General features: G+C 41.3%; 1 protein-coding gene across 1 annotated transcript in view; it reads left to right on the top strand.

The window, feature by feature from the left end:
* The first annotated feature begins 6,212 nt into the window (after positions 1–6,212).
* LOC132893558 (sodium- and chloride-dependent creatine transporter 1-like) overlaps positions 6,213–15,252 on the top strand; it is a 63,742-nt gene continuing 54,702 nt past the window's right edge. Inside the window, exons 1-3 of the mRNA XM_060932750.1 lie at positions 6,213–6,276; positions 9,804–10,068; positions 13,811–13,943. Of these exons, the coding sequence (XP_060788733.1) occupies positions 6,228–6,276; positions 9,804–10,068; positions 13,811–13,943 (447 nt within the window). The 5' untranslated portion in view covers positions 6,213–6,227. The remainder of the gene's footprint in view (positions 6,277–9,803; positions 10,069–13,810; positions 13,944–15,252) is intronic.

Genomic DNA, 15,252 nt, shown 5'->3' on the forward strand with positions numbered 1-15,252 from the left:
GGCCAGTTCCTTTCCTCGCCACCTTTAACTTCCCCAGTGTTTCCACCAGGTCCCCATTCACTGCTGGGTGGACAGGAGGTGAGCCCCAGATCACCGTCCGAGGCGAGGCTCGAACCGGGGACCGTTCGCTTGGCGGTCAAGCGCTCTAACCACTTGGCCACCTCGCCTCGTGCGAAGGCTGACAGTGACCCAATTAAAGTTGATAACTCTGGGAGCTCATTTATAAAACTCTGTGCAGTAGTTGACGTGAATGTATGTTTAATACAGTAGCATGGTGAGGTGCATATATTATTACTCAGACATATTTTGAATGAGATGAGATAATGCTGTGTCAGCCCTCTGATGACCTGGCGACTTGTCCAGGGTGTACCCCGCCTTTCACCCGTAGTCAGCTGGGATAGGCTCCAGCTTGCCTGCGACCCTGTAGAACAGGATAAAGCGGCTAGAGATGAGATGAGATGAGATAATGCTCTGAGATAACTTCAGACTGTGGAATTGTGACTATATTTTCTATGTTTACCCCGAATGTTAGTATTATATCGAGAGTGTGACCACCATTATGGGTCGATCCTATGACACTCTGATTAACCCCTACTGAATCTAAAATGGACACAAACGCTGTTTTCAAAGGGTCTTCTGGGTTATCGAAGTGAATATTAAAATCTGCGACAACTAAAGCTTTGTCTAAGGAAATAACCAGGTCTGAGATAAAATCTGCAAATTCAGAAAGAAACTCAGAACATAATTCAGAGCAAGGAAATAAATGTTACTTCCATGGGATTTAGTATCTATCAATCAATCGATTAATTCATCTAATCACAATCTAAACATGGACAAAAATGTGCAAAGATATGATTGAATAACAGCTGATTTTTCTCCTCACACCACGAGAACATTCTGGACTGTTGAGTTGAGCAATTAGTGTCTTAAAGTTGTTCCTCCTCTCAGGTGTCCCTGACCTTGAGTACAGAGATCATGACAGCAAACGAACAGGCCTGAATTTCTCTAGATTAGAGATTTATAATGTAGCACTTGAAGAAACAGCAGCCTTTGTCTGTCACAGGCATGCTACACTGAACTTATTTTCTTCACATAAGAACGTATCCCAGCTTATTAGGAAGCTGTGGTCAGAGAGCTATTGCTCGTTCAAGTGCAGCATTTCATTGGCGGTAGGGCTTGAACCCGCAAGCTTCTGATTAACAAGCCAGAGCCTTAACCATTGAGCCACAACTATCCTTATGAGGTCAGTAAATGTTTCAGCATATTTTCATGCTTGCTTTCTTGATTTCTGTTGCTTCCACTGAGTCAGAGACACTTGATGTTATTGAGAAAATAATGGATGTTGATGAGCAGAGATCTCATCTTATCTCATTATCTAACCACTACACCACCGTGCCGCCCCTCATTAAAAGGTAAAAAAGAAAAAACTAAAAACAAGCAAACTAAGAAAAATAAATTAATATAGTGTATGTTCTGATATTTTTGAATTTTTAATATGTGTAAGTGGTTTTGATCTTGTGGGATGAAAATAAAAATAAAAAAAAGCTCTAATATCTCCAGGAAGTAAATGTAACATGCCTAATATATGAATATTTGAATATATTCATAGGATTAATACTGTATTACTGTTTTGTACTTATAAGGTGGCAGTGGCGGCTGGTGAAAAAAATTCTTGGTGGGGCTGGTGTGCCAATAGATTTCCCTGCCTAGTCCAGTATGAGCATTCAAATGAACAGTCAGAAAATGACAACAATTCCACAATAATAATTTAATTTCCTTCTCAAAATTAGCAGTTTCACAGATAAAGTAAATTAACAATTTACAGCTTTATTAGGCTCCATTTATGCTTTGGAAAGGAACGGTATCAAATACAATACAATACTCAAGTTCTTGAGAGAAGTTTACAGAAAAAGAGAGAGAGAGAGTGTGTGTGTGTGTGTGTGTGTGTGTGTGAATGAGAGAGGGGGGGAAGGTTTCTAAGGTGAGTGTGGGACTGAGTGATTGTATGAAAAGAGAGAGAGAGAGGTTGTGTGTGTGTGTGTCTGATTCTAAGGTGAGTGTAAGATTTCTGTGTGAGAGAGTGACTATGAAATGAGGTGTGTGTGTGTTCTGAGCTAGGTGTATTTCTGTGAAACGAGAGCGAGAGAGGGAGTGAAACACAGTGTTGACACTCTTGTTGTGAATACAAACGATGACAAGAAAGATGTGTGATTATTGTCCAGTATGAACCAAAAGTCTAGTTTTGAACATCACCTCTAACCAAAGACACAGAGAGAGAGAGGTTGTGTGTGTGTGTGTCTGATTCTAAGGTGAGTGTAAGATTTCTGTGTGAGAGAGTGACTATGAAATGAGGTGTGTGTGTGTGTGTGTGTTCTGAGCTAGGTGTATTTCTGTGAAACGAGAGCGAGAGAGGGAGTGAAACACAGTGTTGACACTCTTGTTGTGAATACAAACTATGACAAGAAAGATGTGTGATTATTGTCCAGTATGAACCAAAAGTCTAGTTTTGAACATCACCTCTAACCAAAGACACAGAGAGAGAGAGAGAGAGAGAGAGAGAGGTGGTGTGTGTGTGTGTTTCTGAGATGAGGGTAAGATTTCTGTGTGAGAGAGTGAAGGATTTGAAGTTATTGTCCAGTTCAGAACTGAGAGACAACACTAACCAAAACTAACAATAATAATAAAGAAAAGTTCTGATTCTGACCTGAGACCTCAAGTTTATCACCATAGCAACCAAAACTTTCAGACATTTTCTGTTGCAGGGGCGAAATTTCCAGGGCCCCAAAGCCATTAAATTCAGCGATGCTGATTGGCCAAATATTTATTATTTTTCCCGAGCAACCATACACGATTGCAATTTCGCTGCACTTCTGGGGCGCTTTGACGAGCACCCAAGAAGAGAAATGATACGAGTCTGTCGGTGGAAATTCACTGCTGAATGAGAGTCAGTTGGTGGAAATGTTGTTTAAATAATTCAGATTGCATGTAGGCACACACTATTAAGTAAAACTTGTAATAAAGTTTGTATATATATATATATATATATATATATATATATATATATCATCTCATTATCTGTAGCTGCTTTATCCTGTTCTACAGGGTCGCAGGCAAGCTGGAGCCTATCCCAGCTGACTACGGGCGAAAGGCGGGGTACACCCTGGACAAGTCGCCAGGTCATCACAGGGCTGACACATAGACACAGACAACCATTCACATTCACACCTACGGTCAATTTAGAGTCACCAGTTAACCTAACCTGCATGTCTTTGGACTGTGGGGGAAACCGGAGCACCCGGAGGAAACCCACACGGACACGGGGAGAACATGCAAACTCCACACAGAAAGGCCCTCGCTGGCCACGGGGCTCGAACCCGGACCTTCTTGCTGTGAGGCGGCAGCGCTAACCACTACGCCGCCATATATATATATATATATATAAAAGTGGTGGCTGGCCCATAGGGGGCGCTCGGGTGCCGCCCTCCCAGATGTGGAGGGGAAAAAATATTTCATCTCATCTCCTCTAGCCGCTTTATCCTTCTACAGGGTCGCAGGCAAGCTGGAGCCTATCCCAGCTGACTACGGGCGAAAGGCAGGGTACACCCTGGACAAGTCGCCAGGTCATCACAGGGCTGACACATAGACACAGACAACCATTCACACTCACACCTACGGTCAATTTAGAGTCACCAGTTAACCTAACCTGCATGTCTTTGGACTGTGGGGGAAACCAGAGCACCCGGAGGAAACCCACACGGACACGGGGAGAACATGCAAACTCCACACAGAAAGGCCCTCGCTGGCCACGGGGCTCGAACCCGGACCTTCTTGCTGTGAGGCGGCAGCGCTAACCACTACGCCGCCATATATATATATATATATATAAAAGTGGTGGCTGGCCCATAGGGGGCGCTCGGGTGCCGCCCTCCCAGATGTGGAGGGGAAAAAATATTTCATCTCATCTCCTCTAGCCGCTTTATCCTTCTACAGGGTCGCAGGCAAGCTGGAGCCTATCCCAGCTGACTACGGGCAAAAGGCAGGGTACACCCTGGACAAGTCGCCAGGTCATCACAGGGCTGACACATAGACACAGACAACCATTCACACTCACACCTACGGTCAATTTAGAGTCACCAGTTAACCTAACCTGCATGTCTTTGGACTGTGGGGGAAACCGGAGCACCCGGAGGAAACCCACGCGGACAACATGCAAACTCTGCACAGAAAGGCCCTTGCCGGCCCCGGGGCTCGAACCCAGGATCTTCTTGCTGTGAGGCGACAGCGCTAACCACTACACCACCGTGCCGCCCCTTATTTTATATATATATATATATATATTTTTTTTTTTTTACAAATTTTATTATCATTGTCAGTTTCAGTTTTACTTAATAGTGTGTGCCTACATGCAATCTGAATTATTTAAACGACATTTCCACCAACTGACTCTCATTCAACAGTGAATTTCCACCAACAGACTCGTATCATTTCTCTTCTTGGGCGCTTGTCAAAGTGCCCCAGAAGTGCAGCGAAATTGCCAATCGTGTATGGTTGCTCGGGAAAAATAATAAATATTTGGCCAATCAGCATCGCTGAATTTAATGGCTTTGGGGCCCTGGATTTGGATATTGGAGCAGTATGATGGAACAGTATGAAGGGTCTATTCAGCAAATGCTCTAATCAGATTTTGAACATGATTAGGGTTCTGTGAGTGTGAGTAAATTCTGTATGAGTTTAGGATGGAGATGAACATATGGAGTACAGAGGTGGAGGAGAATGAGGCCGCCAGCATCACTGTGACCACCACAAACAGCGACACAGTGCATGTGCAGCCAGAAAGAGAGACATGGACCCGGCCAATGGACTTCATCATGTCCTGCGTGAGCTTTGCCGTTGGTCTGGGGAACGTGTGGCGCTTCCCTTACCTGTGCTACAAAAATGGTGGAGGTGAGTTAAAAACAAACAAACAAGTAATGCCCCAGCTTACGTCACGTCCCATCAGGGGAATCCTCTTATTCCTCATACATGAGGTTCATTCATACCTGAAGACAGGTTAGAACACGTGGTCACCAAGCCTCTTCCTTTAGGTCAACCTAATTGCAGGTTTCATCTCCAACCTAAATCTAACACACTTCTTTTAGGTGATTGAGAACTTCTCAAGGCAATAATTTAACCATCATTTAATCATTTCTCAAGGCAATATGTAATTTTTTCCTGAGCTGCCTTTGCTCAGCGGAGCAGTCTTCACGTCACACCCCAGAGTTCCCAGCATCACACTGTGTCACTATCATAACTGCACAGCATGTTCTCTGCTCTCAGCCTCTGTCTCAGCTGCTTATCAAAAGGGCTCGGTCTCAAACAATAGCGCTTGTTTTTCTGAAAGGCAAACCTGCCTGCTCACTCACAACCCTCCCTGTTCTTGATACTGTACATGATGTGTTCCATGCAGTCTTGATTCTGACTTAGAAAACATCTCATCTCATCTCATTATCTGTAGCCACTTTATCCTGTTCTACAGGGTCGCAGGCAAGCTGGAGCCTATCCCAGCTGACTACGGGCGAAAGGCGGGGTACACCCTGGACAAGTCGCCAGGTCATCACAGGGCTGACACATAGACACAGACAACCATTCACACTCACATTCACACCTACGGTCAATTTAGAGTCACCAGTTAACCTAACCTGCATGTCTTTGGACTGTGGGGGAAACCGGAGCACCCGGAGGAAACCCACGCGGACACGGGGAGAACATGCAAACTCCACACAGAAAGGCCCTCGCCGGCCACGGGGCTCGAACCTGGACCTTCTTGCTGTGAGGCGACAGCGCTAACCACTACACCACCGTGCCGCCCACTTAGAAAACATGCTCATGCTAATTCACTGTAGTGCTCTGATCGCTGCACCAGCCATTTTGAAATGTCTTTATGCGATAGGGAGCAATTTGCCGTTCCCATGATTCTGTATAGCCTGACTATGTTACACAAGGATGACACTTGTATGTCACTTGTATACTGTTGCATTAGAAAATTAATCAACAGCTTCTGACCAATCAGATTCTAGCATTCAACAGTGGTTGATTAAGATTAAGTCAACTGAAATTATTCAAATCTTTCTATTTCTCTTTTTTTCCTCCCTCTTTCCTGCACAGGAGTCTTTCTCATCCCCTATGTGCTGTTTATATTCCTTGGTGGAATACCTATCTTCTTCCTGGAAATTTCTCTGGGCCAGTTTATGAAGGCTGGAAGCATCGCTGTGTGGAACATCACTCCTCTCTTTCAAGGTATGACTTCCATCTTAGCTTGCAGAACTAGATGTTGCCTCCTGAGATGATTCGAGGTCCAGTTCGATCTGAACAGTTATCCAGTTTATGACAGATACAATACAATAGAGGTGTTTTATAGAGAGCCAATGTCTCATCTCATTATCTCTAGCCGCTTTATCCTTCTACAGGGTCGCAGGCAAGCTGGAGCCTATCCCAGCTGACTACGGGCGAAAGGCGGGGTACACCCTGGACAAGTCACCAGGTCATCACAGGGCTGACACATAGACACAGACAACCATTCACACCTACGGTCAATTTAGAGTCACCAGTTAACCTAACCTGCATGTCTTTGGACTGTGGGGGAAACCGGAGCACCCGGAGGAAACCCACGCGGACACGGGGAGAACATGCAAACTCCACACAGAAAGGCCCTTGCCGGCCCCGGGGCTCGAACCCAGGACCTTCTTGCTGTGAGGCGACAGCGCTAACCACTACAACACCGTGCCGCTGAGAGCCAATGTATGAAAGATAAATTTAACACTTTAAACTACCAGGGTTTAAATGTGTAGTACAACTGTACTTCAATTAGACTTAGACAAAACTTTATTTATCCCTGAAGGGCAATTAGAAGGGTGAAGAGCAGTACATTAAAAGAGCAAGAAAATAAAATCACAAAAAGAATAAAATCACAAAAATGGGTGGGAAAAAAACAACAAAAAAAAAAAACAGCATATTATGTACAATATACAATGGCAGGCCTGTTGCCAGTAACAAAGTAAAAATAAATAAATAAATAAATAAATAAAAAGGCAGCAGATAAAATATGGCAAATAAATAAAATGACGTGTGGATAAAATTAAAATGACAATATGATTAGAGTGACATTGTAGTTAAAGTGACAAGGTGATATTGTAATATTGCACATCAGGACATATGATATAGCACTAGAGTATTGTACAGAAGACTTAAGTTATTGTAACTGTCTTAGACTTCTTATAGACTGGTACCAAAATTCAAAAAAGTGCTTATTTAAGGAGTTAAAGGCATTTTTGAGACAAAGTTGGCAAACAGTCTTATTTTGTCAATTTGGGTGTGCCGAATTCAAATCTGCAATATGCCGAGCTCTATCTGACCTCTGTTGACCTCTAGAGGTCATTGAACTTTGGGCCTGTAAACGTCTCAGCTGAACCCAGTTTCTCAGCTTTCTAAGGAATGAAATGTACTAAAATGATTAATGAAGTTAGCAAATGGCCTTGTTTGTTAAATGTTTGGGTGCTGAATTCGTTTTGCATTTGTAAAACGACATATGACCTCTGATAACCTCAAGGTCATTAAACTTGGCCTATAGGCCTATGCATTTAACGGCATTTTTAAACTGACTTTACTCCCCCAAAAAGAATATGAACAGAAAAAAAACAAATAGAAAGGAACAAATACAAGATTAAATGCCAGTCCATGTACGGTACATGTGACTTACTTTTCACAATGAGAATGCCTCGGCGATCACCTTACATAACATTGCATTACATTTAGCGGTTATTGTTTATACAAAGCTACTGAAAAAAGGACAGATTCAGCAGCATACAAAATGTGGGGGCATACAGGGTATACAGGTTAATCAGGGTTAGTATATATGAGAGTTTTTTTTCTTTGTTGTTTGTTTTTTGTTTTGTTTTAAATGGGGTAAAGCCTTTACAAAAAACAAACAACAAAGAAAAAAAACTCTCATATATACTAACCCTGATTAACCTGTATACCCTGTATGCCCCCACATTTTGTATGCTGCTGAATCTGTCCTTTTTTCAGTAGCTTTGTGTAAACAATAACCGCTAAATGTAATGCAATGTTATGTAAGGTGATCGCCTCGGCATTCTCATTGCGAAAAGTAAGTCACATGTACATGGACTGGCATTTAATGTTGTATTTGTTCCTTTCTATTTGTTTTTTGTCTGTTCATATTCTTTTTGGGGGAGTAAAGTCAGTTTAAAAATGCCGTTAAATGCATAGGCCTATAGGCCAAGTTTAATGACCTTGAGGTTATCAGAGGTCATATGTCGTTTTACAAATGAAAAATGAATTCAGCACCCAAACATTTAACAAACAAGGCCATTTGCTAACTTCATTAAATCATTTTAGTACATTTCATTCCTTAGAAAGCTGAGAAACTGGGTTCAGCTGAGACGTTTACAGGCCCAAAGTTCAATGACCTCTAGAGGTCAACAGAGGTCAGATAGAGCTCGGCATATTGCAGATTTGAATTCGGCACACCCAAATTGACAAAATAAGACTGTTTGCCGACTTTGTCTCAAAAATGCCTTTGGGTGTCACAATTCTGGATTTTGGTACCAGTCTATTAGAGTTCAGGAGGAGAATAACACTTGGAACAAAGGTTGCTCTCCTCCTCTGGGTCTTACAGGCCGGACAGCAGAACCTGCAACCAGATGGCAGCTGCTCAAATGCCGGGAACAGAGCATGAGTCGAGTCCTTAAGAATTCGACGAGCCAGGCCGCTAGCCTGCTGCTCGTACACAGTATTCAGGTGGCGAGCAGGAAGTCCAATAATCTTAGAACACACCTTGACAATATTATGCAGGCGGTTCCTATCCTGTACAGTAATGGAATAATACCAACAGCATATAGAAAAAGCTAAAACACTTTCAATGAATGTATAATAGAATGTCAACAAGATGTTCTGACTGACATATCCTGTTAGTTTCACTGTACTCGTTGAATAATTCAGTCATTTATGAATAATACACAAGATGTGACTGAATGAATAAGAAACTGGGAATTTAAGTGGTTAAAAGTGGCCAGTGGTTGAAAGCAAGATGATGTAAAGAAATTTAAAGTTATACGTCTTACTAATGTATGTCAACCAGAGATCAGGTTGCCCTTTTTATGTCTAGGTTTCTTCTGTTTTTTTTCTTCATATGTTTATAATTTTTTTTATGTCACTGTCACCTCTTGCTTAATTATTATGGACCGGAAGAGCTGTGTGATAGTAATGACATCCTTTTGAATTAGAAATAGGAAAGGAAGCGCCTCCTTCATCAGCTCTTAAAAGATAGGGAACACTTCCTTCATTAATAGTAAAAACACAGGTCACGCCTCTTTGATTAGTATTAAACATGCAGACCATGTCTCCTTCATTAGTACTAAAAACCCAGGTTACATGTCTTTCATTAGTACGAAGAACACAGGCCACCCCATCCTCACTGGGAAAGACTGTCACAACATCACGACAACAGACCTGTAGCTGACTGGACATTAAAACCTATTCAAGTGCTTAATTTCTGCTTCTTGCACTTTGTTAGCACTTCAAAGTTAAATATCAGGATACATATTGTGTATTGTGAAAATATCTAGAATCATGATGTAATATTTTTTGCTGTTTCTATCTTTATCAATGCAGAAATGAATGTGAGTTCAGTTCTGAATGCTGTTTTGAATCAATGTGGCCGTATTATATTTGTTGAGACGCATGCAGTTTGTAAAAACCTGAAAGTAAAATTTCTTCCTGTTCCACTTTTATACTGTGTGTCTCAGGACTCGGCTATGCTTCGATGGTTATGGTGTTCTTCTGCAACACCTACTACATCATGGTCTTGGCATGGAGTTTTTATTACCTCCTCCAGTCCTTCACTAAGACACTGCCCTGGTCCACCTGCACCAACTACTGGAACACAGAGAACTGCATCGAGACCTTCCGCCACGACGCCTGCAAGAACGGAACCATCAGCAACTACACCTTCATCAACAAGACCTGTGAGGAGTTAGAGAACGCCACGTCTCCTATCATTGAGTTTTGGGAGTAAGTTTATTTCTTGCAATTTGCATTTTATCTCAGTGTTTCTTTGTAATCGGTCAATGGAGATTTTTAATGTGATTCAGTGTAATGATGCTGCTAGGCCCTAGAAAATAAACCTTAGATTTTACACAGCAGATTGGTGATGGAGATGTTCCACTTGGTTGTTAGCTCAACATCTCTAGTTTCACAGAAAACAAACTCTCTTCTGCTTACATAACTGAAACCTAATATACACGTGAAAGAGTGCTTGTGTGTTTTGGTTTGTCCCTCTGCATGAATTCTGAAAGTTTCTACACAGAACCAGGTTTCCCTATCAGACAGTGTGCTTAGTACGTCCCTTCTAATTAGTTACACTTTCGGGGGTAAAAAAGAGATTAAAACTAGAACCGTTCAGGGATCTTTGGTTTGTCCTTCTGAGAAAATCTGTAAATGTTCTACTACACTACGATTCAAAAGTTTGGGGTCACCCAGACAATTTTGTGTTTTCCATGAAAAGTCACACTTTTATTTACCACCATAAGTTGTAAAATGAATAGAAAATATAGTCGAGACATTTTTCTGGCCATTTTGAGCATTTAATCGACCCCACAAATGTGATGCTCCAGAAACTCAATCTGCTCAAAGGAAGGTCAGTTTTATAGCTTCTCTAAAGAGCTAAACTGTTTTCAGCTGTGCTAACATGATTGTACAAGGGTTTTCTAATCATCCATTAGCCTTCTGAGGCAATGAGCAAACACATTGTACCATTAGAACACTGGAGTGAGAGTTGCTGGAAATGGGCCTCTATACACCTATGGAGATATTGCACCAAAAACCAGACATTTGCAGCTAGAATAGTCATTTACCACATTAGCAATGTATAGAGTGGATTTCTGATTAGTTTAAAGTGATCTTCATTGAAAAGAACAGTGCTTTTCTTTCAAAAATAAGGACATTTCAAAGTGACCCCAAACTTTTGAATGGTAGTGTATGTGAGACAGGGTTCCACGTAGGTCCCCTTTAAGAAGCTACTACTTAAAAGGTCACAGTTTTAAACATTAGGGGGACCTGTAAAAGTTCTGTGTCTCTAGAATAGAGAACTTCCCTCTCAGAAAGGGTTCTGATGAGGTCCCTTTAGGAAAGCTACACTTTAAAAAGTGGTTAAATCTGGAACCTTCAACTGTTGTTGTTTTTTTTCCTCCCGTTCTGAGCTAATCTAAGCTACACTTTACAAAAACAACCAAAGAGGTTAAATCTCCAGCTCTTAGGAGTTCTGTGGTTTGTCCCTCTGAATAGAGGTTCTCAGTAGAACTCTACAGCAGAGAATCTTCCTGTCAGAGAGGGTTCCAAGTAAGGCCCTTTTAGGAAGCTACACTTTAAAAAGCAGTTAAATCTAGAACCTTCAACTGTTTTCTGTTGTTGTTGTTGTTTGTCCTTCTGAGCTAATCCTTTATGTTGAACATGACAGTCGAGTTTTCAATGAAGTTAGCAGTTAGGATTCAGAATAGATTTTCTTTAGAAACCTATGCTTTTATTAAAAAAAAAGGCTTAAATCTAGAATCCTAAAACTCCCACATAGAACCCTACATCAAGTCAGTTTATTTCATTTGTATAGAGCTTTTAACAACAGACATTATCACAAATCAGCTTTACAGAAAAATAAAAGACTTTAAACATAAGAGCTAATTTTATCCCTAATAAATGTATTTATGCCTAATGAGCAAGTCTGAGGCGACGGTGTCAAGGAATAACTCCCTCAGACACCATGAGGAAGAAACCTTGAGAGGAACCAGACTCAAAAGGGAACCCATCTTCATCTGGGTGATAACAGAGAACGTGATTATAAATAACTTGACATCAGTTTCCCGTTCAAAAAAAGGTACCAAGTAAAATACTTAATCAGAGTGAAACATTGGAAAATACACTACCATTCAAAAGTTTGGGGTCACTTTGAAATGTCCTTATTTTTGAAAGAAAAGCACTGTTCTTTTCAATGAAGATCACTTTAAACTAATCAGAAATACACTCTATACATTGCTAATGTGGTAAATGACTATTCTAGCTGCAAATGTCTGGTTTTTGGTGCAATATCTCCATAGGTGTATAGAGGCCCATTTCCAGCAACTCTCACTCCAGTGTTCTAATGGTACAATGTGTTTGCTCATTGCCTCAGAAGGCTAATGGATGATTAGAAAACCCTTGTACAATCATGTTAGCACAGCTGAAAACAGTTTAGCTCTTTAGAGAAGCTATAAAACTGACCTTCCTTTGAGCAGATTGAGTTTCTGGAGCATCACATTTGTGGGGTCGATTAAATGCTCAAAATGGCCAGAAAAATGTCTTGACTATATTTTCTATTCATTTTACAACTTATGGTGGTAAATAAAAGTGTGACTTTTCATGGAAAACACAAAATTGTCTGGGTGACCCCAAACTTTTGAACGGTAGTGTATGTCACTCAGATCCATGATGTATTTTGTATGAAAAATGCAAGTTTTTCAACACAAGAAGATAAACTTCATATCTTCAAGCCAACATGATTTTCTTTTTATTATATAGACACATTCACAAACAAAAAGTACCCAAATATATCAAAGCATTTCATCAATTTCCTCACAAGTGACATATAGAGATTTATATCACGGTTTTGGTTCTCCATATCGCGGATTTAGCTTGTATGAAAAATACAAGTGCCGTATTTCCCAGTAAAACACTCGTGTCCATAATACATAGAAATATTTTACTTGAGCTTTTTGTGTAAGTTTAACATCACAATACTGGGATCATCAGCACTTTCATAACCTGGACCAAAATCTAAACATTTAAAACTCTGAATGTTTTAAAATCTGAATGTTCTATCCCTATCACTTTTTGTGAATTAGGTACATCTCATCTCATCTTATTATCTCTAGCCGCTTTATCCTGTTCTACAGGGTCGCAGGCAAGCTGGAGCCTATCCCAGCTGACTATGGGTGAAAGGCGGGGTACACCCTGGACAAGTCGCCAGGTCATCACAGGGCTGACACATAGACACAGACAACCATTCACACTCACATTCACACCTACGGTCAATTTCTTTTACTGGCTCCCTGCTTAGCGTATGAACACAAATATTGCGATGCATCAGAGTTTTTCCTCACCAACTGTCACCTCTGGCTTACTCATTAAAAGATCTACATTTAAATCTACCGGTACATCCTGATTTCTCTACAGCTGCTTTCTGACATTCTCAGCTGTCGAAAGCACTATACAAATAAAATTTATATTGAATTTTACACTCTGTGATGCAGCATGTGCTATACTTGGAGACGTTGCAGTAGCTTGGTGTGTCTCAGAGGAAGCATGTGTTAGCTCTCATAGTCAGAAAAAAGGCTATTATTCCTCATCTACTATCAAATGTACACATTCTGTATGTGTTGTATGTCTCTTCTAACTAGAAAGGTGGACGCAGTACAGTACTTTTAAAGTGTTGACCATTGACCTTTAATTTCCAGGTCAAAGATACATATTAAAGGTACAAAAATAATGCTATCACCAGAGCAACAAGAAAACATACAGCACCCTTTTGTGTCTGACGGTGTAGCTGTCGTATTATAGGGAAGCATTAGGAAAATATGGTTTAAAAATTGAATTAAAAAAGCTGATTTACAGCTTCTGTTTTCCGAGAAACAGGATGTGTGGACATTTGTTAACTTTTTAGTTAGGATGTGTGAGTGTATGAGTTTTGCATTGTTTCAGGCAGTGTTCTCTGTCCCTCATTCTGCAGGAATAAGGTGCTGCATATCTCCAAAGGCCTGGACGATATAGGCCAGATTAACTGGGAGATGGTTCTGTGTCTGATGGCTGTCTGGGTGTTGGTTTACTTCTGCGTATGGAAGGGAGTAAAGTCGACAGGAAAGGTACAGACCCCTGTAAAGTCTGTCTCCCTCTCTCTCTCGCACACACACACACACACACACACACACACACACACAGAGGCAGCTTGGCAAGGCCACTGACCCCTGCTGCATTTACGACTCCAGGTAAAAGCCAAGCAATCACGTGGAGACAGTGACAAGCTGATTAAAAGCAGTGCTCATTGTATCCTGCTCCCTCGTTCTCTCTCTCTCTTTTCTTTTTTTGTGGCTATGTATGTTGTGCTGCAAACACAGATCTGCATCTCACACGATTCTGAATGTATGATGTTAAAATTTTTCAACAGAAATGCTTAATAATGACAATTTCTTTTCACACTCCACAATGTTACATTTTTAATAATGCATCGAATAAACACATTAATAAATCATATAGCCGTTTGCACACATCCTGGTTGCGTCATCAAACCAGATCTCAATGTGACTTTCTCCTCTAGCCATTATTTGCATAGCCCCTCCCAATGCCGGTTCTCCACATCAGAGCCCTAGTGAGGGAGAGAGGTCGTTATGGCAACGTCATCTGCCAAAGGGGGAGTGGCTCATATCAGGGCATCCTGTCAGAAAGCTGCAGCATGATTGGTCGGTCAGAGGAAGATTTTCTGCAGTGGGACATGACTAGGCTCTTGTATGCATGGGCATGCGCACAGCCTGCTGAGGGCAGATTATGTCTGATAGGATGTACTGCAATGTTTTATATTTCTGTACTATATGACACTCACCGGCCACTTTAATCAGAACTTGTTCTTGATTCTAAGACTCCTGTTCTTGGTTGGCAGGAGTGGAACCCAATGTGGTCTTCTGCTGTTGGATGCTGAGATGCTTTTCTGCTCACCATGGTTGTAAAGTGTTGCTGAGTTATTATATCCTTCCTGGCAGCTCAAACCAATCTGGCTATTTTCCTTGGACCGCTCTTATCAACAAGGCATTTGTTTCCACCATTCTGTCTGTGTAAGCTCTAGAGACTGTTGTGTGTGAAAACCCCAAGAGATCAGCAGTTTCTGAAATACTCAAACCAGTCCATCTGGCCCAAACCAACACTCATGCCACAGAGAAAGTCACACTTTGAGATCACAATTTTTCCCATTCTGATGTTTGAACTGAACATTAACTGAAGCTCTTGATTTGTATCTGCATGATTTTATGCACTGCGCTGCTGTCAAGGGATTGACTGATTAGATAACTGTAAGAATATAATCCTGAATACTCCTAAACCTACTCTTGTAAATGCGCGGCCCAAGGGTGACTGTCGTGTAGTGTAGCAGTTTAGGGTTAACTTTAGGCCAGAGATAATACG

Source organism: Neoarius graeffei, chromosome 10 (genome assembly GCF_027579695.1).
Source record: "Neoarius graeffei isolate fNeoGra1 chromosome 10, fNeoGra1.pri, whole genome shotgun sequence".
Lineage (NCBI taxonomy): Eukaryota > Metazoa > Chordata > Actinopteri > Siluriformes > Ariidae > Neoarius > Neoarius graeffei.